Raw genomic sequence first — 27654 nt, 5'->3', positions numbered from 1 at the left:
TAAAAACCACGGACAAGATGAAAAGATTTTCACTATAATATTTTATGGTGTAAAACTCAGTCATTGTGTTTTCAAAGAGAACACACACTCTCTTAATACAGGAGAACAAACACCTCACAAATATTATAGAACTAAGCACTCAAATGCTATTAGATGAGAGAAAACTCGAAGAAAGGATGATTTCATAATGAAAGGGGAGCTCTATTATAGAGCCCTTTGTCCGTGTGAAGACACGTTTTATACACGTCTTCCGTCTTCTGCTTGAATTATTAGTCAAATATACCAACCCATGTTTTATAAACGTTTTTTCCACCAACCCTAATAAATACAGTCTTCCATCTATTGCCGACAGGGAAACACTTTGAAATTTAATTAACACTCGATGTTGCGTTAATGCACGCTTCTTTCCCTTGAAAATAGTATTTTATCCATCATATATTCGCTTACAACATGCACGATATATAGCATTAGTTTAGGCTACTTTTTTTTCTCTGTTTATTAATGTAATTCCTCGCAACAACTAATGTCTTTTCAAATAGAGTAGGTCTCTTATGAGACGGTCTCACGAATCTTTATCTGTGAGACGGGTCAATCCTACCGATGTTCACAATAGAAAGCAATACTCTTAGCATAAAAAGTAATATTTTTTCATGGATGACCCAAATAAGATATATGTCTCACAAAATATGACCCGTGAGACCGTCTCACACAAGCTTTTGCCTTTCAAATAATGATATTGATTCTGCAGCAGAAGCATTTCATGAGTTTAATTTGGTTTCAGACATTTTATCTTTTACTCCCGTATTTACTAAGAAACTATGGAGTAAATGTTTTCATCATTCCAAATATCATTTTTCTTCATGCAGATTTCGATTAAAATGAATGTTGGAAGTCCATAAATATAGATTCAAAGGATCAATCTCAAAACCACGCTTGCTTTTAAAATTTTAGAAAACTGATTCTTTTCACTGCACAATAACTGTCTCCGCAATTTTCACTGCACGAGGAGATGGTAGTAACACGCTTACGACTTTATGGCATATGATATGAACGGATGCAGATGGGGGTAGAAAAACCATAAAATCGTACAAGCAATTTGATTTCAGCAAGAACAAGTCACTTCTTGTGATAAAGAACAAAATTAAACCATTAACAAAACTTCATATACCAATTTATTAATAAGCTTTCAAATTTTACTAATTGTTTATCCTTCTTCGATAGTAATATCCATAAAATGATGTAGTCCAACGTTATGTTACTAATAATAATTTCACGTTTTTGCGAGTAAACAAAAAAATAGAGTGACAATTTATGGTCGAAAAGTTGACAATCCATTAAGCTTTAACTGGCTATCCGAGCATGTTAGCCTATTCTCAAAGATAAGATTTGATAAACTCATTTAAAATTGTTCGATCAAACAATTTTCTAATCGGTGTCGAAATCCTTGAAAACAACAAAAAAATGTCTTTGGTAAGAACATAAATATAGAAAAAAGGAGTTTGCGTCCAGAACTTCTCACTAACAGGTGGGGAAAAGGAGCTATCATCTATGATCATGTGTTCTTCGTGATCCAGATACATGTTTCCCGGAATCGACAGAGTTCCTAGTTTTTGGTTCTGCGTGCTTCTCCGCATCTTGATCGTTCAATGACTTCTGCTTCCGTTGGATCTCCTCTGCATGTCGACGCCACAAGGATTCTCTTTCTTTTCTTCGCATTTTCTTATATCTAGGATCACTTTTCAAGAGCTGTTTGGCCGTAGACCAAGAATTTAAAATTGTTTTACCCTCTTGCATTTCTGGAATTGCGGCTTCAACAGTTATGACTTCCGTTAGCAGGGTTCTGAACTCCAGCGCACATCTCTAGCATAAACAACGACAATGAGACCATAAAGATATTTGCAAGAATGTCACTAATCCTCACTCTTTGGAAACATCAAGGAATAAATCCGGGGACAATCGATATGGGACCTTTGAAAAATAATGACGACAATTGTAGCCCAATATGTTTCAAAGCAAAATGGAATATCACGGGCATAATTTCAAAACAATAATATAAACATTTAACAGCAACAGTCACAGAAGTTGTATAAAAGTATCACGTAGTAAAGAAAAAAAAGGTAAAGCAACAGCAATGAAACAAATTAGTGTGATATTGATGTTCGGATGCATCGAACATGAATTAACAGCCCGGAATCAACATTGTAAGATACCGGATAAAGCCTGCTGACCTCATGCAAGGATTTAACGTGCTCACGGAAATGCTTCTCTAAATCTGACTTATCGAGATGAGGATTGGCCACGCGCCCTTGCGGGTCCTTCTCCAACTTAGGCTTTGATTCTGTCCAAGACGCCTAAATGCACAGCAATAACGAAATGAAATAGTTAATAGCAATAATGGTAATTATATGTGGGTGGCAAGAGGCAGTTGTAACGATAATGGAAATGGTTATAAACAAAAAAATATGCTTTAGCACCCCTCGTTATCTCTGTGACATATGAGAAATGTTTATTGTTTCCATTTTCCACAGCAAATGCATGGGAAGAAAACCGTGCAAATTATCTTCAATAGCATCCCCCCAGGGATAACATATATTACAAGGAGAGCAGATGAAATATTAGAATGTAACAGTGTTCTAAATGGCAACGGCCTAAGTGAAAGGTGGCCTCCGACCGCGCACCACCTTTGCCTTAGGTGGTTCTGTAGGCGGTAAAAGATGAACAGGGAAGGCCATGAGGTCAAAGTCGAAAAAATTAAAAAAAAAACCTAATTATTAATACACTTATACACTCTCTCTTCCAATACATAATAGTCCCACCAACCCAGTCACCCACAACCACCACCTCCTTCATCCTTGAACTGCTCGCCGCGGCCGCCAGACTAGTCGCCCACATAATTATTAATGATATTACTATTTTAGTATTAATATGACAATGAATATTTATTAATTATCTTGTTGGTTGCATTTTTATATTTATTTACACTACCTATAAATTGTATTATTTTATATGAAGTTTTTTATGCATAAATATCATTTTATTACATGTATTGCATAAACAATGATAACTATTTGTAATTGCATTGCATGATTATATATGATTATGTATAAAAAATAGTAAAAAAAATTCATCCTCTTACCGCCATTTACAACACTAGAAGAAAGTAACAATCAATGAGTTTAGGAAAATAGTTCTAAATCAAATTCCATGACAAGTGAAGATGTGCTTTTTTTTTAAGTAAAAAGTATTTCAATGGTACAATACAACATAAAACGAGAAAAGAAAATGAGATGTGGCTACTTTATTTATAGCCTTGAAAAGGATCGATCAATCTATCTTCAGAAATAACTTCTCATTTAGCATGAAACACTGAAACAAGATACAAAAGTTTGAAGTGCAATTGCAATACTATGGGTGCCCTCCTCTAAGGACACTCTTTTACTGCATTGTCCATAGAATAAGTCAGTCATATTATTGAGAAAAATATTGAACACATTCTTTAGCCCATTATGCCACCAGCCTATAAATTATATAAAAAATCTTCAGTGAATTTTGCAAACTCTTAACAGGTATAGAAATTAAAAATGACAGTTAACCAAGAGAAATCCATCTAAAATCAACAAGATGATACAGTAGATAATGCATACCCTTCGTCAATAAGAATATTGCATCTATGCGACAAACAAAACAATATTGTATCTACATCACGAAGAACAAAATACAGAGTGCATGTACCCGAAAATCCTTTATTGTTTCTACCAGTAAGGCTTGATATGATTCAACAGCCTCCTTTCTGCGAGCTTTCAATCTCACCCTTTCAACTTCTTGCTCTTCTCTTTCTTTTCGCTTGCGTAATGCTCTTTCCCTTTCCTTTAATTTTTCCTATAAAAATAATGAAAAGACAGCAAGCATATCATAAATTAAGAACCTCTACTTCGATTCCGGAACCAAAAACTTCGCAGAGCGCATGGATGGATAATAGAGAGATGGGAGGAGGGGATGGAGTAGCAAAGATAAATTCGAAGAAGAGCAGTTGTGAAACCCAGATCAATAACAGAAAAGTTGCGTGCAAAAGTTATGAAGTTACAGATACAGCATGAGCATAAGTAGTCATTATTATGGAATCGGCACTGACAGTAAATATAAGGAAATATGATTGAAGTACAATAAATCAGTTCAAACATAAGTAGAAATCACACAAATCCTACCTCCTCGTCCTTTTTAGCCCTTGACTTCCGCTCTGTCTCTTCTTCAGCTGCTTTTAGTTCCGCTATATATTCATTAAATAACTTCTCTCTGTCTTCGTGATTGACAGACTTGTATCTGGAATCACTCTTTAGGCTATCTTTCACCTACCAGAGAAGGAACATTATTCGTTGCATCAAAACATCGTTCAGTTGGGGAAAAATGGCAATTTCATATCCTCAGAATAGAACGAATAGACTGCTAACTAATTTTCAAAAAAAAATATAATTATTGTTTAATTTCCATATCATGAATTTGAACAATCATTCATTAAAAACATGGTCTCATTTAAAATTGAGAAATCACAACATTTTCAATTCCTACTGGCTGCTTGCAATATGGGAGATCAAACTCAAAAGTGGCACCCACCCACTTAGCTTTTTAGTCAAACAGTATTTCATTCATATTCAAAATTATCAAACACAAACCGAGTTCAAACTTGTTCGAATTTGAGTTGAATTTGAACACAAATTATTTTACTTGAGAGCTCACTAACTTTGTATCTTTATTGATAGTTTATATATATTTAAATTAAAAAGGATTCATGAACCTGAGTCATATTTCGAGTCTTTTTTCTAATAAATCTTGATAACTTAGTTCAACAAACTATTTGAGCTCAGACTTGAACTTTACTCAAGTTAAACTCGAGTAAAAAATTGTTCATCAAAAGTATATTCGCGTCCTTAATTGTAAGAACAACCAAGAGCCATTTTCAGATAATGAGAAGTTCCTAGAAGTGGCGTGCATCAAATAGTAAATCAAGTTAAAAACCACAGCAAAGAAAATGGATCTACCACACTGATGGTCAACTTCATGATAATCCATTACAACCCTACTATGGTTTTGACAATTGAAAAACACCATGTCCTTGGGCTTCACCTTTAGCTTGCCTTTCTCATAATTTATTTACACAAGACTAGCAAAAAATGAGGAATAAATTAGTCTCAGATCAATTTAGTCCTTAAAACAACTCAGCATATTCGAATCAACCCAACTCTGATATTGGGAAACTCTGATGACATATTACTTAAAATTTCATAGATAGGACCAGCAGCAACATACATAAAACTCAATCAGGTTTATAGCCTACAGCAAAAAAATTGTTTTAAAATGAAATTAAATTCTAATGATCTAACGAAAATTGGCAAAGGGAAAAGGTTCTACCACGTTGATGACTCATTTCATGAAACTCGTTGCAATCCCATTAAGTTTTTAAAAAAACAAATTGAAAAAAGCCATCTCCTTGGGCTTCAAGCCTTCAACACTGGTTTTATTTTATGCGCTGCGAATTTTTAATTTAGTACTAAAACTGGCAAAAATAGGCATTTTCCCAGATTATTTAGGTGGGGAAAATCTCTTTCTGCAAGCCCTTAAAAAACTGATGTCAACCCCATCATATAAACAAATGCATCAACTTTGGAATCACCCTACCTTAGACCAGCGGGAACTAGAAGTTATATCACTGTTATCCTGAAGCATGGACTTGAAAGATGATGTAGCAGCAGTACGCTCAGCTCGAGCTCTTTCATAAGCAGCTCTTTTGAGAGGAAGAACCCTGCAACAGAACCCAAAATCAGCTGGTGACAGAGTTACATGTTATATTCATGAAATAAAAATAAAAGTTAAGGATCACCCAAGCAACCAAGTCCCTTCACATGATATAGGATTAAACAAGCTTTGCTTGGTCCAATTGTCTCTGTCAGAGCATTTATCAATTACAACTTAAAAGATTGCGCAAACAACAAAGAGTATACACATGAAATATGATTTGATGTGCTCTGCTTTGGTCCTAATGTCACACAGAGCATATATTTTTACGTAATACTCAAAGCATTAACTTAAGATACCACTTGGTTTGATGGATGGTATAATCGAAGGATGTGTAATAAAGTAAGAATAAATTGAAAGATTAAGATAAATAATATGGTGTGATAAACTACATGGTGTCTAGTATTATTTTATAGTGGATTACTTTTATGTAGTATCTTGTAATGACTAAAATAACCCCACTATGTATGCACAATTACCTAGGCCATTAAAAAGACGGTCCTTCATACAACCACAATCATCTATTTGCATGAGATAATATAATTTTAATATCTTCCCCAATATTTCCTATTAATTAAGCATTATTCCTCTCTAGAAACTCCAGTTCTTGGTTCTTTTTCATCATCTCTCATTCAACCAATTTCTATGAATTCTTTCTATATTGGAAATTAATATTCTCATAATGAAAGCGTCACCGTCTCTTTACGGAGCCTCCACATATTTATAAGATTTTCTAGACTCGATGAGTGTTTTTTGAAGCCATAAAAACCTTCTCCATCCGGTGGGAACCTTCAACATTCTCACCAGAAAATCACCATCCTTTTTATTTTGATGCACGTTCCTCAACATAGTTGGCTTTGACTCTCCTGGGAAAGGCTTCTATTTAAAAAGGGAAATTAGAGAGACGGAGATTAGGTAGGTTTGATCTCTAATGAAAGATGTACTTCTGTTAATTGAAACTCTGTTTGAGGAAAACCTCGTTACTTGGAGAAGTAACAAAATATTGCGGACAAAAGTAATGCTCAAGCAGAACTGAGAGCTATGACCAATGGTGTGTGTGAAATATTGTGGCTGGAAAAGGTTATTGAAGAGTTGAAGTTAGACTTTAAAGTCCCGATGAAGTTATTCCGTGATAATAGTTTGCCGTTAGCATAGTCAATAACCTTGTTCAACATGATTGTTCTAAATATATTGACATTAACAGACATTTTATCAAGGAAAAAGAAAACAAGAAAGTAGAGTCATTTGCGTGCCTTTTGTCACATTTGAGCAGCGAATTGCCGATGCTTTGACAAAGGAATGTTTTAGACCAAAATTTGAAGATTTCACTCAACAAGTTGTTCATGATATATATCTTTACACCAACTTGACGGAGAGTGTGGACAAAATAGAATGAAAAATAATATTCTTTTAATATTTTGTGCCTAATTTGTACCCATTAATTATCGCTAAATTTGTACATTTTGCAGGCAAAAGTGTGCTTTCAATCCAATGGTGTAACCTAGAAAAATGACAACAAGAATCGATCTTTGTTTTCTCTATTCTACTGTGCAAATGTTAATGACACATCTTTGTATTTAATATGTATATGCATATCATAATAGGAGCCAAGATGACTAAGGTTCAATCTTAATTCTTCGTATCTACAAAACAAGTTAATCCGTTTTAGTCTAATAACCCAAATCAAAATCCTGACACTGAGGGATGAAATCATGCCATTTCCAAATCAATTCGGTAATGAATCATACCTTTCATTCAATAAAATTTCCTTTTCTTTCCGGTCCAAAGCCTGAAATCGGGCATCCTCTCCCCATTTCCTTTTACAGGAATGATAATCTGTGTTGTGATCGATATCCTAAATATCAAAGGGTTTGTCTTAGATCCCTGACTTCAATTAAAGTTTTCGGTAATCAGATTCCAAAAGAAACAGAGAATACTTTAATTGGAGACAATTGAATCAAACCTCCTTCGCTTCTTCCAGTAACTGCTTGAAACCATCCAAAGCAGCCTTCTGAGCAGCTCTTTTTTCCTTCCGCTCCTCTTCAGCACGTGTTCGAACATAGTGATCAAATATTGTTCTTCGAGCACTGTGACTTGGGATAGCCTGCAACAGCAAATGATTGCAAGCAGCAAAGCAATTGCAAGAACATTTCTGTTATTGTGTGCATAGAAGATGCATACAAAGTAAACAGAGTATACAAACCAATAGAGGGAAGATTAATAAAAGTTTACATTATCGATCCATTTGTATCAAGTTTGAATCACACCATGCAATTGATGTACATATCGGATGGGCCTCTCCGGTCTATACTTGAGGGAGATATTAAGATGCAAAAAAGTAGTTTTTTTTTTAAAACAATGATACTTTCTACTACAAGATGATTTGATAAGCAAAATATAAGTTTTACTTACAGGAACATGGGTCTCATGTTCAAAATTTATTCAAAACAGTGAACATACAAATTTTTTCATCATTGTGCAAGATTTTTGTCAAGACATTTTGCGCTTAAAGTTGAACCCTTCAATTCAGATTTTTATGTTCAACTCGAGAGGAATGCTAGAAAAATTCATTGTTCAATATTTGGTGTTTTCTCTTCAACAAATTTCTATTATTATAGTTTTTAATAGAATTATATAAGCTTGGCTCCAATTGTGTCACGGAATATTCAAAGCAAGGCAGCCCTTTTCTTTCAATCGGCTGATGATTTGCTTGTTTAGTACTGCTAACCAAATCAATAAAATCTAACAATTTCAAAAGCATGCTATTGCTGGCAGTCCTCTAACCCGCATCACGCGTACTCCAGAAATTTTATAGGTATGAGTTTGCTGCAGTACATTAGCCAAAATGATCGACCAGCATAAAAAGAAAAATTACATCCTTGGGTAATCCAGAGTCTTCACATTGAGTGAAGTAAAAGAATTGAGGATGCTTCAAGTACTGAAGTGGCACAACTATTGAGTGTAGACACCTCAGACAAAATTAATAATACCCTTATTACATATCACGTGTCTACTTATTCAAAATGTGAAAGAAATCAAGCAACTCAAGAAATCAACACAGATGAAAGGACAGCATACAGAGCACTAACTAATCCAAGTAACTTGTGCAATAAGCACCACTTAACATGTTTATTTAAATGCAAATGCAAACATAGGAACACCAAACATACATCAAACTGCTCAAGAAATAGGGACATACCCCAAGCCAAGAAAAAGTAACTTATTACAATGCGATCAACAGACCTTGAAGCGTGGATCAAACACAATTTTAGGAAGTTCTTTCTCCCATTTAGAGAATGGTGCCACTCCCCGTTCCTTGAGCATTTCCTAATAAATTCAAAACTCATATGAGTAAACCCAAGATGCAGAATATGACCTCAACTTAACTTAAAGAATTTTAGTCATGAAATCAATAGTTGAAAAACAAATTTCATACAAATTTCTTTTATGATTGTTTCCCCTTGGTTGAATGGAAACTGCCTTTAAAGATATATCTCACAAAGTTGCCAAAACATAAGATTCAAGGCAAAGTACAAATAAACAAATTAGGATCTTCCAAAAAGGAAATCTTAAACTTGAGGATAAAACACAAAAATACCTTAAATTGGAGAACACGTTCCTCCTTGGAGGGACCTCTGTCTTCATCTTCGGAATCAGAAGATGTGTCGGACAAATCACCATTCCCATTAGCATCCTTCCGCTTTTCTCTGCTGTTCTCATTTTGGGGACCTTTAACGGTAGCCTCAATTGATTTTGAACCATTTAGTTCCAATGGGATTGCACCTGACAAAGCTGCACTCATGGGAGTAGTATCTGGGGTTCCCGGATCCTGCAACTTTTTTTTTATGAGATCCAATGCAGAAGATGAACCAGGGGCATTCGAGGGTCTGAGCGTTACGGACTCACGACCACCACTATCAGCAGCGGGCGTGCTTAAACTAACAGGACCTGATCCTTTTTCAGTTACTACACTAGTATGTGTCACTGACATTGATTGAGCTTTCAAGGAATCGGATGCCTGCTTCTTTTGTAACTCGATTACCTCATTAGGTATCTGCCAGCTACTAAACTGATTAAAAACCAAGCAATGATGTCAAAAGACAAGTTAAATTCATTAAAGAAGATGTCAACAAGAACATTCCAAGTCATTACCAATGAATATTCAAGGCAAAATGATAACAAGCGACAATATGCATAGCATTCATCCTTTAAGAGCATCGTCACATACATACGCATAACTATCTAGTTCCACATTGATGGACTCTGACAACATACATGCATGTCAAGTTAACAGTCAACATTCCACTACAAGGATTTTTAATGTATAGATAATCCTATAGGTTGTTAACCACAAGCGCCAACAAGAGATCCCTCATAACAACTCAGAGCAAGAGCAGATTCTGCTACTATATATCGCAACATTGCATCAAAAGATCAAAGATGTGAGTTGAAGTGGATGGATGTCAATAAGTAAGCTAGAAAATACTTGGAGAACAAAATTCTAATGTAGGCTCTAGCTCATTAGTAGGACAAGCGGCCTTAAAATTTTCTAAAAGTTCTGCAAGCACGTGTTTTCAGCTTTGATAGTTTTTCTCCCCAGTGGAATTTAGTTTCATAATCACCATAAGCAAGTAAATTGGAAGCAACATCTATTGTTGTCAACATGATGAGACTCCGGTTCCAAGGTATGCAAGTTTCTCATAACTTCTTGTCTAGTAACAAGGGCCGTATTTTTGTTCTATGGAATCCTAATACCGCGGATTTGAGCATCTTGAGTATGAATGATCAAGCTATACATGTTCGATTGACTTGCTTCATAAAAAATAAAACTTTCTGTGCATCCTTTTCATACGGGCTGAACACTATTGTACAGAGACGTGATCTTCGGGCTGATTTAATATGTTTTGGTGAGAATTGTAGTTTACCATGGATACTTTTGGGGGACTTTAATAATGTCTTGTCTCCACATGAGAAAAAGGGCGGTTTGAAAGTGAATAACTATGAGACCAAAGACTTCGTAGATTGTGTGGCATCTCTTGATTTATCGGCTATGCGATATATTGATTCCTTGTTTACGTGGATGAGCCCGAAGGTGAGCTGTAAACTTGACCGAGTTATGATCAATCATTTATGGGGTGTCTCAGGTTTCTAAGGAGGGATTGCAGAATTCATTGCTTCGGGTTGTATATCAGAACACACTTTGATGACAGTCTCGCTGATGAAGCCTTGTCTTAAGAGCAAGAAACCGTTCAAATTTTTTAAATGTGGGCTCTGAATGCAGGTTTTGAAGATTTGGTTAGGCAGCATTGGCATTTTAATGGGTTTGGTACCTTACAATACAAGTTGAAACATCTGCTCAAGGGTATGAAGAAGCCTCTTATTAACCTTAATATAAACCATTACGGTCTTATTTCCTCTCGAGCATTGGCTACTAAAAAGAAATTGGAAGAAATGCAGACTTCCATGTAAGCTACGGGTACCATGCATGTTGAGTATAAAGACACCAGAAGGTACACGGAGATGGTCTTAGAAGCTGAGAGGTCCTTCGTCGCCCAAAAAACTAAGTGTACTTATCTGAAACAAGGGGATAGATGTACCAAATTTTTTCATGATCTCATCAAGCGAAATAACAGAAAGAATGCCATTGTTCCGCTACAGAACCATGATGGATCTACCACAACAGACACGGCTGCTATATCTCGTAAATTCATTGAATTCTATAAGGGGATTTTAGGGTGTAAAGTGGAAAGGAAATCGGTTGCCAGAGAGTTGTTAGAAGATGGTCCGAGTGTTATGGTCAGTGACTGGGAGAGTTTGACAACTTCTGTGACATTGGAGGATGTTCGAGGAGCATTATTTGATATTGATGATGACAAAGCCCCTGGTTCAGACGGGTATGGATCCTCTTTCTTCAAATCTTCTTGGAATATTATTGGTCGTGATGTCTTTGTAGCTGTGCAAGAATTTTTTATCAATGGTCGACTATTGAAACAATGGAACCCCTCCATTATCACACTGGTTCCGAAATCTACTAATGCATCATCGTTCAATGATTATCGGCCTATCTCTTGTTGTAGGATATTCTATAAAATTATCTCTAAAAGTGTTGGTTGAACGATTGAGGAAGGTTATTGGCAGGCTGGTTGACAAGGCCCAATCTGCTTTTATTCAGGGCCGTTCTATTGTTGATAACATTCATTTGGCTCAAGAGCTTCTTCACAAGTATGCACGTAAACACGGTTCGCCAAGATACACTCTTAAAGTGGATAATCAGAAAGCTTATGATACAGTTGATTGGGATTTTCTGAGATAAGTTCTTGTAGCTCTTAACTTCCCGTGCAGATTTATAGGATGGATCATGGAATGCGTCTCTACTACTTCTTATTCGATGTCAATGAATGGACAATACCATGGGCACTTTGTTGGGAAACGAGGGCTGCGATAAGATGACCCACTTTCTCCTTTCTTATTTACACTATGTCTTGAGGTGTTATCTCGGCCACTTAAGAAAATGTCACGATCGCAATTGTTTGGCTTCCACCCGAAATGTCTTAATGCTCACATCACTCATATGGCCTATGCGGGTGATTTGCTGATTTTTTCTCAAGGTGACACTCAAAGTATTTCCATGATTATGAACTGTCTTTCTGACTTTGGGGATATGGCAGGATTGAGAATTAATCACTTGAAATCTAGCATCTTTATGGTGAGCATAGATACGAAGGTGCGATAGGAAATTCTTGACATTACAGGCTTTCATCTTGGTGACCTACACTTCCGTTATCTTGGTATCCCGGTGGCTTCGAGGAAAATGAGAACTCCATATTACAGCAACCTCGTGGATAACATTGCAAACAAAATAAGATCTTGGCCAAGACACACCCTCTCATTCGCTGGGAAGTTGGAACTCATTAGATCAGTGGTCCAAGGTATTGATTGCTTTTGGCTTTCAGTGCTCCCCCTACCTGCTAATATTATAGATGATATATATACCTTGTGCCGGAAATTTGTTTGGCCCACCAAACGACCACCTGTGGCTTGGAAAGTGCTTTGTCAACCTGTTGAGGGTGGGGGTTGGGGCTTAAAAAATCTGAAAGCCTGGGGAACAAAGCACTGTTAGCTAAAACTTTATGGAAGATTCATCTTAACAAAGATTGCTAGTGGATTTCGTGGGTGAATCATACCTATAATCAATATGGTAAGTCTGGGAATGGAATGGGGTTAAGGAAGAATCACCCTTAATCAAGCAAATACTGCGTATTAGAGACTTTTGTTGTTGCATGAAGGCTCCGTGAATGCAGCTGCTTTGACACTAATTAATTGGTTCAGTGCTGGTCCAGGTCTCTCACGTGCTTATGACTTCTTTGTTAAAAAAGTGGGTAGGTAGCCGTGGAAACCACTACTGCATAAAACGTTCATCATCCCTAAGCACAGGTTCACTCTTTGGTTGTTTGCACATTCTAAAGTCCTTACTCGAGATAGATTATTGTGCCAAGAACATATTGAAACGGCTGCACACATTTATTTCAATTGTCAAGTTTCGAAAGGGATATGGAATGCGGTTCGTGATTGGCTTAGCATGAAGAAGAACATGGGCTCTCCTAATACAGTACTCAAGGATTTCCGGGGAATATACCAAGGTAACTCTGTGATCAATAAGCTCAGACTTATGGCACTTGCGGCTACCGTCTATCTGATTTGGAATGCGAGATTTCGAGCCAAGTTTGAGAATGAGAAGCCGGATGTTGAAGCGATAATCAAGAAAATTAAGATTTTGTGCTTTCGTTGTATGCCTCATACCTTAGATGTGATGAATAACAGTTGTGATAGTCCTTGCTTTTCTTTACATATGGTTTTTCCTAGTCCTTGGGATGACTGGTGTAGTTGTACTACGTTAATTAATTTCTTATTGTCCTGGGAATGCCACGCGTAGTTGTATTATTAAGGACAATTTTTTACCTATTTTAATGGAATCATTTCATTAAAAAAAAGTGCACTTATATGATTCTAGAGACTCATTGATTGCATGCCAGCTCATGCAGCACTCTTTTATGTCTGGATTTTGACAAGGTACTGATTGAAAAATTTATGAAGTGGTTTTGGCAAGCAGATGATGATGAAGATGACAGACACACTGGCAGAGAGAGAAGACAGACAAACTGGAAGAGAGAGTTGACGGACAAAGAAAAAGGCTAAAAGCTTTCTTAATATACGGTAGATCCAAAATCATGGGCTCCAAGATGGTTAAGCCACAGATTGAAATTCCAGGATGTATTTTAAAAGCCACTAGAATTCACCTTTTCCAGTTGGCAATCACATGCAGCCCTCATAAGTTTCAAATTGGAACATCAATATAATGCTTCGAATGATTAAGAATTTGAACTCATGGTTATTTAGGGCACAAGGCGCACTAAAGCGCTAGGGTACATCGGCGTCTAGTGAACTTTGACATAAACAAAACTGAGTATTGGTTGTATTGCTACTCTCATGAGTCATGATCAATTAGTGCTAAACTTAGTGATTGCTGAACTTTGATACAAACAGAACTGAGGAATATAATTATGCTAATCTTCAGTGACAAAAAAAAAATGAATATTATTATTACCTTGATTGGAAGGTCAACTGCTGCACAGTTGCACTCTCAAATTTAGCGACTCATAGACGCAGAGAGAATTTGAGCACGAGGAATGGGCTTTGTTAATTAAGCTTTAAAATTTGTTGGGCTTGAATTATTTTATATGTACACACAAAATCTCGAAACACAACAACCAGGCGCACGCTTCTGCGCCTCCCATCTTGCCATGCGCTTAGGCAGAGGCGAGCCTAAAGCGTACGCCTGTTTAAAGTGTCACGCCTTTAATAACTATGTTTGAACTTTGTTAAAAACTTGTAGTCATTAGCATATTTAAGGCAAACCCTTGACGTAGCTCTGTGCGCTGTACTTTTTCTCATTCTTTTCTCCAATTAAACTCCTTAAATATTCTAGGGTCTGTGTTTTTCATTAGAAAAGGTATTATAAGTCATCCCTTTTTCTAACAAATGAAACATTAACCCAAACACCTTGGTATCTTCGCATTTTTAATCAGCTTTCTCTTCACCTATCAGCGCTGCCTTTCTCAAGTTTCAAGGCACTGAATTTACTTCAAATTTGAGAGCTCACATCAAAACAAGTTCAAGCTTGAAAACAAGTAAAACCATGTCTAACTAAATTTCGAGCTCCATCAAGCTTAGCCCTTAAAAAACCAGCAATACCTTCGTGATTTGCATTTCAATGGCCAAAAGGATATTAGAAATTTATAGAGAATAAACTCTCAATGAAATAATAGAAACTGCCCCAACGCAAATCATGTAAACATGAAATTGGCCTATGTGGTTATTTTTGTAGCTGCGCATGCAACAACAATAAGCCTTTACTTTATCCCACTCATTAGGGTCATCTATATGGATAATTTTATGCCATGATATGGTCTCACATTGGCTGCCTGTGGTCCATTTCTTTGGTTGCACATATGAATTAAAAAAGAATAAGATGTAGATTAGAATTTTGAAAGGGGGAGATACAGAGCCATGTAGATGCGAATGAATACATCAGATTGGTATTCAGGGAGAAAATGCCTATTTTCAGTGTACTATTTATCAACAGTTTTTTCAGGGAACTTGAATAATATCACATTATCACTGCAGAAAACATACTCACAGGATGAAAATGATGTGACAAAGTAACAGGATGATTACAGAATATTATCTGGGAAATAAATGTGAATCCAATTATTTTATTTTTTTACTATAGTTACATAAGATAGTAGTCAATGTTGGTTAAATGCATTGAGCATTATATTCTGGGAATTCCAGGACAGACACTGAGAGGTTGACCTGCCAAGGTTAAGTCATTGTACGTACATTATCCTAGACCTGGGTGATGATTTCCATTGGCTAACATATGCGGGCTTGATGATATGCATTTCTTATGTACAGAAGTGCTTGTGTTGTGACTAACTACTTACGTCATCCCTTAAAGTCTCTAGTTTTGTTTCGTGGCACACAAACAGCTTCGGCCTTTCGACAATACCTTAGTTGTAGAGTTGTAGTAATATTTCTTGCCATTGTTAGTGGTGACCAGTGTCCAATCAGTGCCTGCCAACTTTTCCCTGATCGCATGACAAAAATGATATATTAGATACAACCACCAATTGATTCAAGCAATGAACCAGAAAAATTATGCTGAACATTTCTTCCATCACAAATCCACAATAATGTTTTCGAAAAAAGTAAAAGAGACAGTTCAATGACAAGCTCCTCAATTCATAAAACCTGAATTGACAGCTTATCCAGGATTACAAATCCTCAGAAACATGTCCATATTCCCAACCCAAAACATTTTGCTCATTCCAAGAGAAATATTCCATGTGTCTCTAAAGCAAAGGCAAAATAGCAGCTCATAAGGTTCACATAGAATTCCACAGTGACAAGTGAACAAACTTGAAAGGAAGCAAGTCATTTGCCTGATATAGCTTGAAAGTATTTCGAGCTTCTTGCATCTTTAGCCTACCCCTAACCCTTCATTTCAGCTCTCTATTTCTCAGTTTGCATATTTTTATATCATCGCTCTTCAATTATTTGTCATCTGAACCATGGACATTCAGTAATAATTCTGGAACACTAAAAGTCCAAGTATGATTCAGGGTCTTTAATTAGTCATCTTCATTTCTGATAATCTGATGCATATTCTTCGTGGTATCCAAGATAAACTTGCACTTGAAAATTTAGTTTTATGATAAAATGAATCATCTCTCGAACTTTATGACTATAAACACGTCAACATACTAGTTCAACACCGAAATGTTTTGCCGTTTAAAGAGCCTAAAGAAGTTAAGAGAATTCAGGTATAGTATGATTGGAATTGCCTCATAATCCATACCGCATCTAATAGTTAACAATTATAGACAAGCTTAAATTCAAGGCAATCGTGTTCCTTGTTTGCAAGAAACTTACCATGAGACTGGAATTGACTGCACAGTTGCTTTATCGGACTGCATTAAAAATATAAACTTAATAAGAACTTGAGACAGCAATAATATTGCAAGTTAACAATATGGTATGAGGCATGGCAACACATAACCTAGATTAAATTGCAAATTACCCCTCATCCAGCAATAAGTCAGCTTTTCAGATTTGCACATTAAAAAAATGTGAAACTTATCCATATGTTAAAGACAATCAAATTAATTTCATGAAAGACAACCTACTGGTATATTATATGCCAAAATAGGCAATCAATAAATGCATGCCACTTTTTCTTGTTTGGTGAAATGTCAGCATGGCCACTGAGATTTGCCTAAAGATTTCATCTAAGGATCTCTGAAACTGTAACAAAAACCATGACATTGAAACCCATCCACCAGATAAATCACACTTATCTCACACAAGAAGCAGCAAATAGTAATTTGAATCTACCAACAGTAACAGTCCACCAAATTTTACAGGTCATTCGCATTCTGAAATGATAATTCCAAAGTCTGAAATCTAAAACCAAGTGGACAAGTTAATAAATATTACTCATAAATTAGAAAGTGGATTTTGTAGCAAATTTGGCATTCATAAGAGTTTAAGTCAGTCTTTAATCTAAAATTCTCAATGCAAGGACCAAAAAACAGTGACAGTTTTGAATAGATAGTTTGGGAGCATATAAAAAACTGAATCCTTCATCTGATACACTTGTATTCATGATAAGTAGTGTGACAAGTACAATTTTGAATCAAGATCCGTCAGTAATAATGATAGTAACGAAACAAGACAAATAAAATGGTGATAAACAACTCTTCTGATGGAATGTAAATATCATCTTCAGAGCACACCAATTCCAATCACCTTAGTCTTCTATTTCTAAAATACAAGTCTCGTCCCCATATTTACGGAAAGATTATAGCTGAAACTTTGCTACTTTGTTTGAGTAACTTACACAACGTCATAAGGGTGGCGACAAGCTAACGACCATCCTCTCCCGTCTCTTCTACTACTTGTCATTCTGTTTCTCTTTCTTTCCTTTCATGTAAGTGCCCGTGGTCATGACTAACCACATATATTCACAACATTTTACATACAGCTATTTATCAGCACAACTCCATCCACTACATGCCACCTCCAAAGTAGCAACAGATTTTATTTGGCCACTTTTCCTATCTTATTAACGTTTAATTTTCACTCTGAAACCTTTTCAAACTAATATTAATTTCGAGATCTTTTCCAACCTATAATCCATTAATTCAAGAATAAACCATCAAACAAGTTCATCAACGTTTTCATGCATTTAGTGAAAATTTTCTGTTCACGACTCTCTGCATATACAAAAGGGAAACCACCAGTCAGATTCATGTTTCTGGGTTTTTTGCTTTAAGGGAGAATTCAGAGCAAAAGGTTAGGTAGTAGTTGCATTGTTCTAAATAAGGATAGGCACAAAGCATACATGGCTTTATCAATACCTGGTGTAAATCAGGGTGGCGCATTCAACAAGAAATATCAAAGAATTGGGTCATCTATCTATCTCAGATGTGGTTATGGATTGGAAGTTCGTCACGTATTGACCTAATTGTTGTATTTTCTATTATTTCGCGGAAAACTCATCCGCTAAGTATTGTAATGGTCTATTTTGATTAAATAAAATATATGTTTCCTATCAAAAAAAAATACCTGGTGTAAATCAACAGAAGCTGAAGAGCAAAAGTGGAAGAGTTATGCAAATTGAGGAACATTTAAAATGAATGGAAGGAATTTTACTTTCATCTAACTGTCTAAGGATGGAAGTAAGGGACCAAGGGGGGAAAAAAAAGCAAACGAAAACTAAATTAAATCCTCGTGGCAGCAATGATGCTCAGAGATATGGCAACAGTAGCAGTACCTCTCCTTTGAAACCATTAGGTTTCTCATAGGTGGACTCCCCCGTCAACGCATTATAATAGTATTTCGTCCCAGTTTCGGTCCAGTGAGTGGCCCAGGCATCCAGGTGTTCTTTTCCGGAAGATTCGTGATCGGTTCGATCGTTACCAGCATGTTTACTATTATCTGCAGAACAAGCATGCATCATTAAATGCAAGATACAAATTAACAACAGGAAATGCAGAGATACTCAAACTGGATGTGCCAGTATACCAGTTCCGGGTGGTAACTCTGACTGCACTGAAGCAATGACTGAATGTCCACCAGAAGCAACAGATGACGTTGGACCTCCAATAGAAGATACCAAAGGAAAAACTCCAGGAGGTTGAACATCAAAAAGGGGTGTCATAGCGCGATTTGGAATGGGAAAAGGACCAGGAATACCATCAGCATATGGTGAAAATGGTGATCTTACGGGGCCACTGATCTGCTGAGACTGCAACCATAGTCCAGGTGGAGCTGGCTGAGGAGATGGAGAAACATAAGGAGTAACTGTTTGATGCTGAATAGGAGGGTTAGGAAGAACAGGAGCAGCAGGCATGAAGTTTCTTGGAAATGTAGTGGAATTCATGGCTGAAGGCTGACTTGTGATATATGGAATGGAAGAGAAGGTAGGAGCAATTCCAGGGGGTCCAGGTGTAACAGGATTTCTAGGCATTCCAGTAGACGCCTGAAAAGCTGGTAGTGGGGACATCCACATAGATGAATTGTTCTGACTGTTGGAAATAAATTGATTTGCTGAAGTACTTAAATTTGTATGAGCAAGCTGAGAAGCGGGAAGTGTGAAAGCTGGTGCAGAAGCTCTTGCATTGACTTCTTGACCGCTATCAGCTCTTACATTCTATAGCCAGAAACAAACCCACGCTCATTAGGCCAAAAGCACTGATAAGATCTTTTTTTAGGCATCAAAGCACTGATAGATCTCAAGTAAACCATAGCCAGTTATAAATGTGCAAGTTTAGATTCGGAATATTGATGTCAATTAGTAAAATGTAACTGATTGCAACTTTTCTTAATCGCACGTTGTATTAATACAACTAATTTAAACATTGTCAAAAATAGTCAACAAGAATAATAATCAGTGTACGTGTAACCAGCTGATGTTAACATTGTGCAATATCTCTTTGGCATCATTTCCCTCGGATCAAACATTTTTCCCTCTCCAGATCATGGTTATTAAAAGCGTGCGTCTGGTTGTGCCTAGGCGACAGGCCCAGCCGGGCGCACCCATTGCGCCTGGGTTATTACCCAGGCGAAGCACTTGAAACAAGCGCGCGCTTAAAGCGTACGCCTCTGCCTAGGCGAGAGGCTCTGAGAGGCGCAAAAGCGTGCGCTTTAAAGAAGTGGACTGATATTTTGTAGGTGAATAAAAATTAACTCAAACTCAACCAATTTTGAAGCTTAATTAGCAGATCTCGTGGCTATTTAATGATTAAAAAAACTATCGCTCATTTACGCAAGATTTTTTTAACAGAAATTTCATAAGTCTTTTATTCAAACTTTTACTGTAATCTTCCTTCTTTTACGATGATGATGATAGTCGAGCAGGATGATAAAGAATTTGATGATTTAGATGATAGTGTAATCCTTTATACAAACTTTTAATCTAATTTCTTCTACACTCATGACTCATCATTGCGACGACGACGACGATATAGTTGCAGACATTGAACAAGAATTTGATGATTTAGATATTTGATTTTTTTAATATACTATAAATTGATGATTTACTAATGAACTTTAAATGATTAATTTTTTTCTGGTTATGATTTACTTTACATTATCTATTAATGAACTTTTTATTTATAATGTTTGTTAGGCTCCAAGGTACCCTAGCGCTTTAGTGCGCCTTGCGCCCTAAATAACTATGCTCCAGATGTTGTTGTCCTTTTATTGCCTCCAAAGATAATTCAATCTTTTTCAAGTTTTCGGTAAAAAGACACTTTATCTTAAAAAAGTCTATCCCAATCAGTAGGAATCTCTCTTTCGGGGAAAAAAGAAAAAACAAGCCGCCAAGTGACAAAGGTTAAGATGGATCCCAACCTTTATATAAAATCTAAAATAGGATCGAGACTCGTCCTTGGATATTACAATGATAAACGAAAAAGAAAAAATATATTCACGAAAGATCTAAACCAAAATGAAAAGATAAACAGAATTAGGGATTAGCAATATCGGAAAATTAAAAAAAAATTCATCGAACAAAATATGTATAAAACCCAAGACTCATGTTCACCAATTGTAGATTCCAGTAAAACAAGTAAAAAACATCTCTCTGGGACACAGGACCAAAAACAGACATGCTATTTTGTGCCATTTTTAGTAAGGAACTTAGTGCCATTTTTAGTAAGGATCTTACCGAATAACAAATTACACATGACTGCTCTGCAGTATGGCTACAACAGCGCTGGAGTCATTGGTGCAATTCAATCATTGACACTGAGTCACTCATTTTGACTAAGAAAATGTTACAAATGTCCTACATTGAATATTAAAAATAATAAATAGTAACTTATAAACCAATAAGGTTATACCACCCAATAGACAAGCCTTTTGGATTGGAAGACCTCTTACATTTATAACCTAAAATTGGTGCTTTCATTGAGAGTCAGCGTATGCAATGAGCGATCTAGGAAAAGACTATCATCGGATCAGAGTCAATAATTAAAAAAAACATATTATAGGCTGAATTAAAGTGCATGATGCATGCACTGAACACTGAAATGTGAGTGAAAGTTGTTTAGAGTGGGCCGCGGCAGACATTTTTTCTCATGAGGTCGAAATTGTTACAAATGTCTCACATTTAAAACTAAAACTAAAACTAAAAAAGAGCAGCTTATAAACCCATGGTGTTACACCACCCAAAAGCCAAGTCTTTTGGAATAGAAGGCCTCTTGGGTTTATAATCTAACAGCAAAACAATTATGAATATGATAAACCATGACAATAGACACCATAGTGATATTTTGTTAAACATTCAGTCACATGTCAAGCTCAAAGCCTAGATTTTACCAAGCGGGGCATCAACCTCGAAACGGGGGAAGAGAGAAAATGCATAAAGTTTGGGAATGAAGCAAACACATACAGCTATTAGTGATGGATTGTTCTGGTTTGGGAGCGCACTCCTATCAAGAGAGACATTTCCAGTAAGAGACAAGTTTTGATCCAGGATAGCAACTGGCAGGGGGCAAGGAGGACCTAAGGCATGTACCGCTTTTCCAGGCATGAATGACCAAGGATGTGATGTGAATGGAGGAGCAGGAGAGAGTACAGATGGTGCAGCAGAAGAAGCACTCGTGCCAACTCCAGAGTGACCTTGCTCGATGACCTGCCATGCATCAATAATAGTTGACGTCAAAGCCAGTCACACCAACATAGCTTCATAACTTCAGAAAAGTCATCATACATTTCTCAAAGTAGGGGAAAACACTTTTTTAGTCCTTAAACTTCACAAGTTAAACACTTTCCTAGTACATTTTATCGTGACAAATTTAGTCACCATTAATTGAAGATTAAAGTTAACAGTAAGGGTCATGTGATTGGCACATGATGCAACTTACAGTAATAGAGGATAAGAGGAAAATGTATATTCTCTGATATATTATTTATATACGCATTCAGAACGAGATACATAGTTGCTAGGTTCTTTGATAAAATTTGGAATCACAAGATTAACTAATTTTCATGACATCATAAAACATGGCATGATAAAGTATAAAAAATTGAACGTCATATAAAAATCTTCATTTAAGATAAACAAATAATATTAAGAACCTTAATTATTAACCATACTATATTTCCAAACCCCATAATATCCTAGTTGTTACTACTTACTACGGACGACCAGACCAAGAAGCATTTCTTAATCGTGCATTAGGGATTCTTTCTGTCATTTCACCTTTTTGCATGCCAATGGTTCATTCCAAAAAGTTCACAAAAAAACATGTTATTGAATAATTCATATCTAGGAATAGCATAACATCAAACTATAAACAAATCATGGAGATATGACATAAGGAGATCTTCCAATAATTGCTAATAAAAACTATTTTACTATTTAAGAAAAAATCTGAGAATAATTAATTAAATCTTCATCCAGGAAAATTGACAAGCAACGGAATATCGAAAAATTCAAAAACTTAATAGACTAATTCCTATGTAACTTTCCATACCTGCAGTCTCTCCACAAAGAACACAAGATTTGTTCAAAGCAAATGCTGTACATTAACACAAATGTCTAATAAAATCCACCCTCAAAACAAATGATTCTAACTACGTCGGACAATGGCTAATAAAAACCGAAAAAAGAAGGTAAAACAGTTAAACTTTAAAATGAAGAAACAAACCGAACAAGAAGAAATGGATGGGTACGATTTAACCGTTACACAAGCATTGAGCAAAAATTAGGTAAAATGATTTATGCCAAAAGGGTTTCTTTTCAATCTAATGGTGGCATTTTTATTGTCCAATCCCTTTCATCAGAGAAATAACCCCCTAATTGTTTATATTGACATTAACTTTAAGCCTCCATTGACAGCAAGGATTGTTTTTGTTATTTTTTGAAGATTAAGGACTAAAAGTGTCACGACAAAATGTTTGAGGACTAAAAGTAAGTTGTAACTTATAGGGACTAAAAAAGTGCTTTCCCCACTCAAGTGCATCAACAATAAAGCTCCAAGTACAGACCACTTTAGAATTTTACACAGCATTGCACTTCACTAAAGAAAAGTAGAAAATACTGGAAATTGAGCTCAGTACTCATATAATAAAAATAGATGAAAATAAAACACTGATGGAGCTATCCAGGAATTCAAATATTATTGATTAAAACAACAAAACTTCATCTAATTAATTAAATTAATTGTTAAAAGAATTTTCATACCATAAATTGTCAATCAGACTGATACTTTTTCGATTTCAACTAGCATTTCTTACAAAGTGATTCAATGTGTAAATATTTGCATCACCGCTCGGAGCTAAAGCTTTAAGATCACGACCACCCTCGGGATTCAAAACTTTCATGTTCGCTTTCTCCTAAATTGGATTCAAAATACAGTTCAATCTACTCGGACACCAAGTATGCTTGATAGTAAATAAATCCTGGCACAAAAGGGCCCAAAAGTTTGCCATCGTTATTCAATTTAGAACTTTACATCATCTGAACATTGTAAAGAACTTCCATAACATGCATTAGATGTCATCCAACTTCAACAATACATCAAATATCCTTTGAGAATGTGATGAATTGCTGAGCATATAATGCAGGTGCGTATAATATCTTAACATAAATAATAAGGTCCTACCACGTTAGTGGATTTAGCGCCTAGGGGACTGCCACTAGAATGCAAGTCATTATAAGAAAAAGCCGGAGCCGTGTGCATAGAAAGACCAGAAGCCATGGGTTGGAGGGATGCCAAGGACCTTGGTGACTCCACCTGCACAGTCAAAGGTATAACAATATTAATTCAGCGTGTTCTGATGTCGTCAACACCCATCTAAAAAAACATGTATCTTATTTGTACTAACAGGGGAGGAAGATGACTGAGAAGTTCCTGGGGCCATATTGATTGCATTCAGGTACGAGAAGGAAGGCCGACTGAAGCCATATCCAGCATCACTATTTTGCAGCACTTCAGATGCATCTATGGAAGGGGCATTTGCAGGTTCAGATGCATCTATGGAAGGGGCATTTGCAGTTGAACTAGGGTCGGAGCTCTGCTCCACCATTTCTTAGAGTAAATCACAAAAGACGTCCTAAAAACAAATAAAAATATCATAGACCTGTGGAAAAGAAAGTGTGAACTTTTTGGCAAGTGCAGTAATTTTGAGAAAACTAAAACGAAAATGCTCAAGAAATCACCCCAATCTTTCCCATGCATAAACTTCTTGATCAGATATTAGACAGAATCCAACTCCTCGAAAGCAAAAACCAAACTTTACAGCCAAAACACGGAACCCCAAATTCACAAAAACAAGACATATATCACACATAATCTACAATAAAACTCCAATTTTTACAATCAAGCAACACAATACGAAGCATAACAACACCAAGAAGGATAAAAAACCAAAGAACAAATAAATTTCCAAAAGATAGGAGATTAAAAATAGAGGATTTATAAAACTGAAACGGCAATTCAGAAAAAATGGGTATATATATTCATCACTTTCAGTCCATGTAAACACAGGAAGCAGGCAAAGGAATTGGAAGAGAGCGTACCTCCAAAGATAGAAATCCAATTCGTCCAGGAGGAAGGAGAGCTCTGTATGTCGGAGGACCTAGTTTTAGCCGAGAGGAAGGATTTAAGGAAATATTAACTTAAAAACCCCTAAAAAAATTTTTAGGAAAAAATAAATAAATATTATCTATAATTAAATTTTATTCTTAATTAATTACCCTCGAGAAATAGGTGGTTGACCAAAATTCTGAAATTTATATATTTTAAAAAAATGAAATTTAATCTTTAAATTTGTAAACTTTATTTAACATTTATTTTCCAATATGGCATTTATTATATATTTTTGTGTCCCTGGTGTATCGTCCATATGGGCGACCCCAAGCTTTTAGGTATTAATATATAGGTTGAGTCAAATTATTCACTTATTCCAACAAATTTTTTTATACAAACATCTAATATTTTTTGGCAAAACCTTGTGTTAGACGGTCTCACGGGTCGTATTTTGTGAGAAGGATCTCTTATTTGGGTCATCCATAAAAAATTATTACTTTTTATGCTAAGAGTATTACTTTTTATTGTGAATATCAGTAGCGTTGACCCGTCTCACAGATAAAGATTCGTTAGACCGTCTCACAATAGACCTACTCATATTTTTTAGCAGACAACATAAAAATTGAAAGAAAATAGAAATCATCAAATGATTGAATGAAATAAGATATGAACGAAATGATTTTTGGATTGAAATAATATATATACTCAATTCCTATAAATAATATCAGAAAAAATGAAATAAAACCTGATTGTTTTAACCAATAATAAATCATTCTGAATTTCAGAGTTGAATAGAGTTACACCATATTTTAGTAGGGTTATTGAAACGTCTACTACTTAAAATACTGCTATAATTTTTTATTTTTTTTGTAAGCTAAAACTCGAAAATATATTTAAATGCATGCATGCAATAACCGTTGTAAATCACACATTTTAAAATAAAAGGATTCCAATATTGGTAAAAATAATGCAGTTAAAAATATGTCAAAAATCATGTCGAACCAACAACATGCAAAGTCCTGACAACCACCAACATATAAAACGGAAGTGTATAAAAATATTCATGGTTCCTCCTAATTCATAAACGTAATATGCGGAAAAAATATGATCCTCGGGTTAGCGTGCGTACATCCAGCCTCGCCTACTCAGTCTTCGGGGCCTGCAGTTTCCTCATCAATATGCTGACCTGCATCATTTACACATAGTGAGTCTAAAGACTCAACACACCTTAATCGTTATAACAAGTACATATACATAACATGCAACAGTGAAAAGTACTGTAATCAACATACATTTCATTATCTGAAAAGCATGAACTTAAACATATCGTGTCAAAGCATAACATGTATCAACATGTCAGCATATACGTATTCATTTTCTTTATTTGAATTTCGTTCATTAGTTGTGACTTTCATAGCATCGTATTAGTCGATGGATCCATCTACGTATAACCGCGGTACTCGGCGGCGGGGACGTCAGCGACAGTATTACCCATCCACTGAGCATTGGCCTTACATGGCATCGTATTATCGTATCATCATATTAATCACAACCAACTCCCTTCCTTCAAAAACACGTCATCGTATTCATCACTTATAAAAATCATGCATAAACATAAATTTCCTTAAAATCAAGCATGCATCGTATTTTTCATATTTTCATAAAAAGTCATGTTTGTGATAACATAAACATTTAAAACATGTCAAATTGTGTGATAACATAAACATTTAAAACATGTCAAATTGTGATCAGGGCGCTGCAAGGACTGCTAACTCGACCCTGGTGTAAAATGATCATTTTGCCCCTAGAAACCCTAATTGACCATTTTACCCCTGGACCTCAAACTTTCGACCTAAAGCCAACCAAACTCTTTATAACACCTCAACACATATATACAATCGATTCCTAGACATAACCTCGAGCATGTTTCATAACTTATACGATTCGTTTTAAAACTTGGACCGGGGTCCCGGTTTTAACCCGAATCATCCTAAAACTTAACCAAACTTTCACAAATTTTAACCACCACTTATACACACCCCACCAGCCCCTAAACAACCTAAATCAAACCACCTAAGGCCCTCGAACACGACCAAAATGCTGCTGGAAAATTTCTGCACAAGGAGAGTTGAACCCTAATTCACCTTAGGCTTCCATTTTCGATCCTAAACCTAACCAACTCGCACCAGCCTTGAACCAACGTCACCTAGGACCAAGATCAGCTCGAGGACACCCTACTGGACCAACCTTAACCACGCCTTCAGCTTGAAGCAAGCGCATAGTCCGACTTTGCCAAGGAATGACCTGACTAGACTTGTTCCCTTCTTGACACCTCTACCCTCACGTCCAGCTGCTCATGGCTCCTCCCCAGCCTTGTCACGGACCCATTAGGGTCTGTTCCACGGCTGGAATCAAGCCATGTATGGCTGCACCTTCCCTCCCTCCAAACTAGCCGTGAAAAACCCTAGCCTCTCAAAGAAAACGATCGGCCCTCACTCAAGCCCGACCAAGTCCTGACTCCAGCACCTTGACACCTTCACTCTCGACATATACAGCCCTTTAACCCCTAGCCATAGCAACCTCTTGCACAATAATCAACAAAACGTGAGTTGCATAAAAAAATATGCATTTTTAATGACAAAACCTTGCAAAAACGAAGCAACATAAAACGAAGAAACGTTTTAGGGCGTGCCTTTGCGTA

The 27654-nt window shown here is 36.2% G+C and overlaps 1 protein-coding gene and 1 long non-coding RNA gene across 7 annotated transcripts; both read right to left on the bottom strand.

Moving 5' to 3' along the window:
* Positions 1-1368: 1368 nt before the first annotated feature.
* LOC140961566 (pre-mRNA-processing protein 40C) lies at positions 1369-25057 on the bottom strand. Of its 6 annotated transcripts, none has more exons than XM_073420171.1 (17): positions 24944-25057; positions 24250-24477; positions 24027-24158; positions 21809-22051; positions 18937-19564; positions 18686-18849; positions 16783-16820; positions 15860-15938; positions 9389-9859; positions 9034-9117; positions 7754-7894; positions 7539-7645; positions 5674-5797; positions 4206-4349; positions 3733-3879; positions 2229-2351; positions 1369-1860 (listed from the first exon to the last, which is right to left on the bottom strand). In XM_073420171.1, the coding sequence occupies exons 2-17, from the start codon at positions 24448-24450 to the stop codon at positions 1543-1545; spliced, it is 3144 nt and encodes a 1047-aa protein (XP_073276272.1). In that variant the 5' UTR covers positions 24451-24477; positions 24944-25057; the 3' UTR covers positions 1369-1542. The 6 variants fall into 6 exon arrangements, with proteins under 6 accessions (XP_073276272.1, XP_073276276.1, XP_073276275.1 ...); XM_073420175.1 differs by having other exon boundaries at positions 21935-22051; XM_073420174.1 differs by having other exon boundaries at positions 24030-24158.
* On the bottom strand, positions 17552-18678 carry LOC140961567 (uncharacterized). The gene is made up of 2 exons (XR_012172372.1): positions 18478-18678; positions 17552-18269 (listed from the first exon to the last, which is right to left on the bottom strand). It is a non-coding gene; the product is annotated as an uncharacterized lncRNA (long non-coding RNA).
* Positions 25058-27654: the final 2597 nt, after the last annotated feature.

The sequence above is a fragment of the Primulina huaijiensis genome, chromosome 16 (assembly GCF_012295235.1).
Source record: "Primulina huaijiensis isolate GDHJ02 chromosome 16, ASM1229523v2, whole genome shotgun sequence".
NCBI classification, from domain to species: Eukaryota; Viridiplantae; Streptophyta; class Magnoliopsida; order Lamiales; family Gesneriaceae; genus Primulina; species Primulina huaijiensis.
Note: the sequence above shows the minus strand (reverse complement) of the source record. Positions and strands in the feature narration are given on the sequence as shown.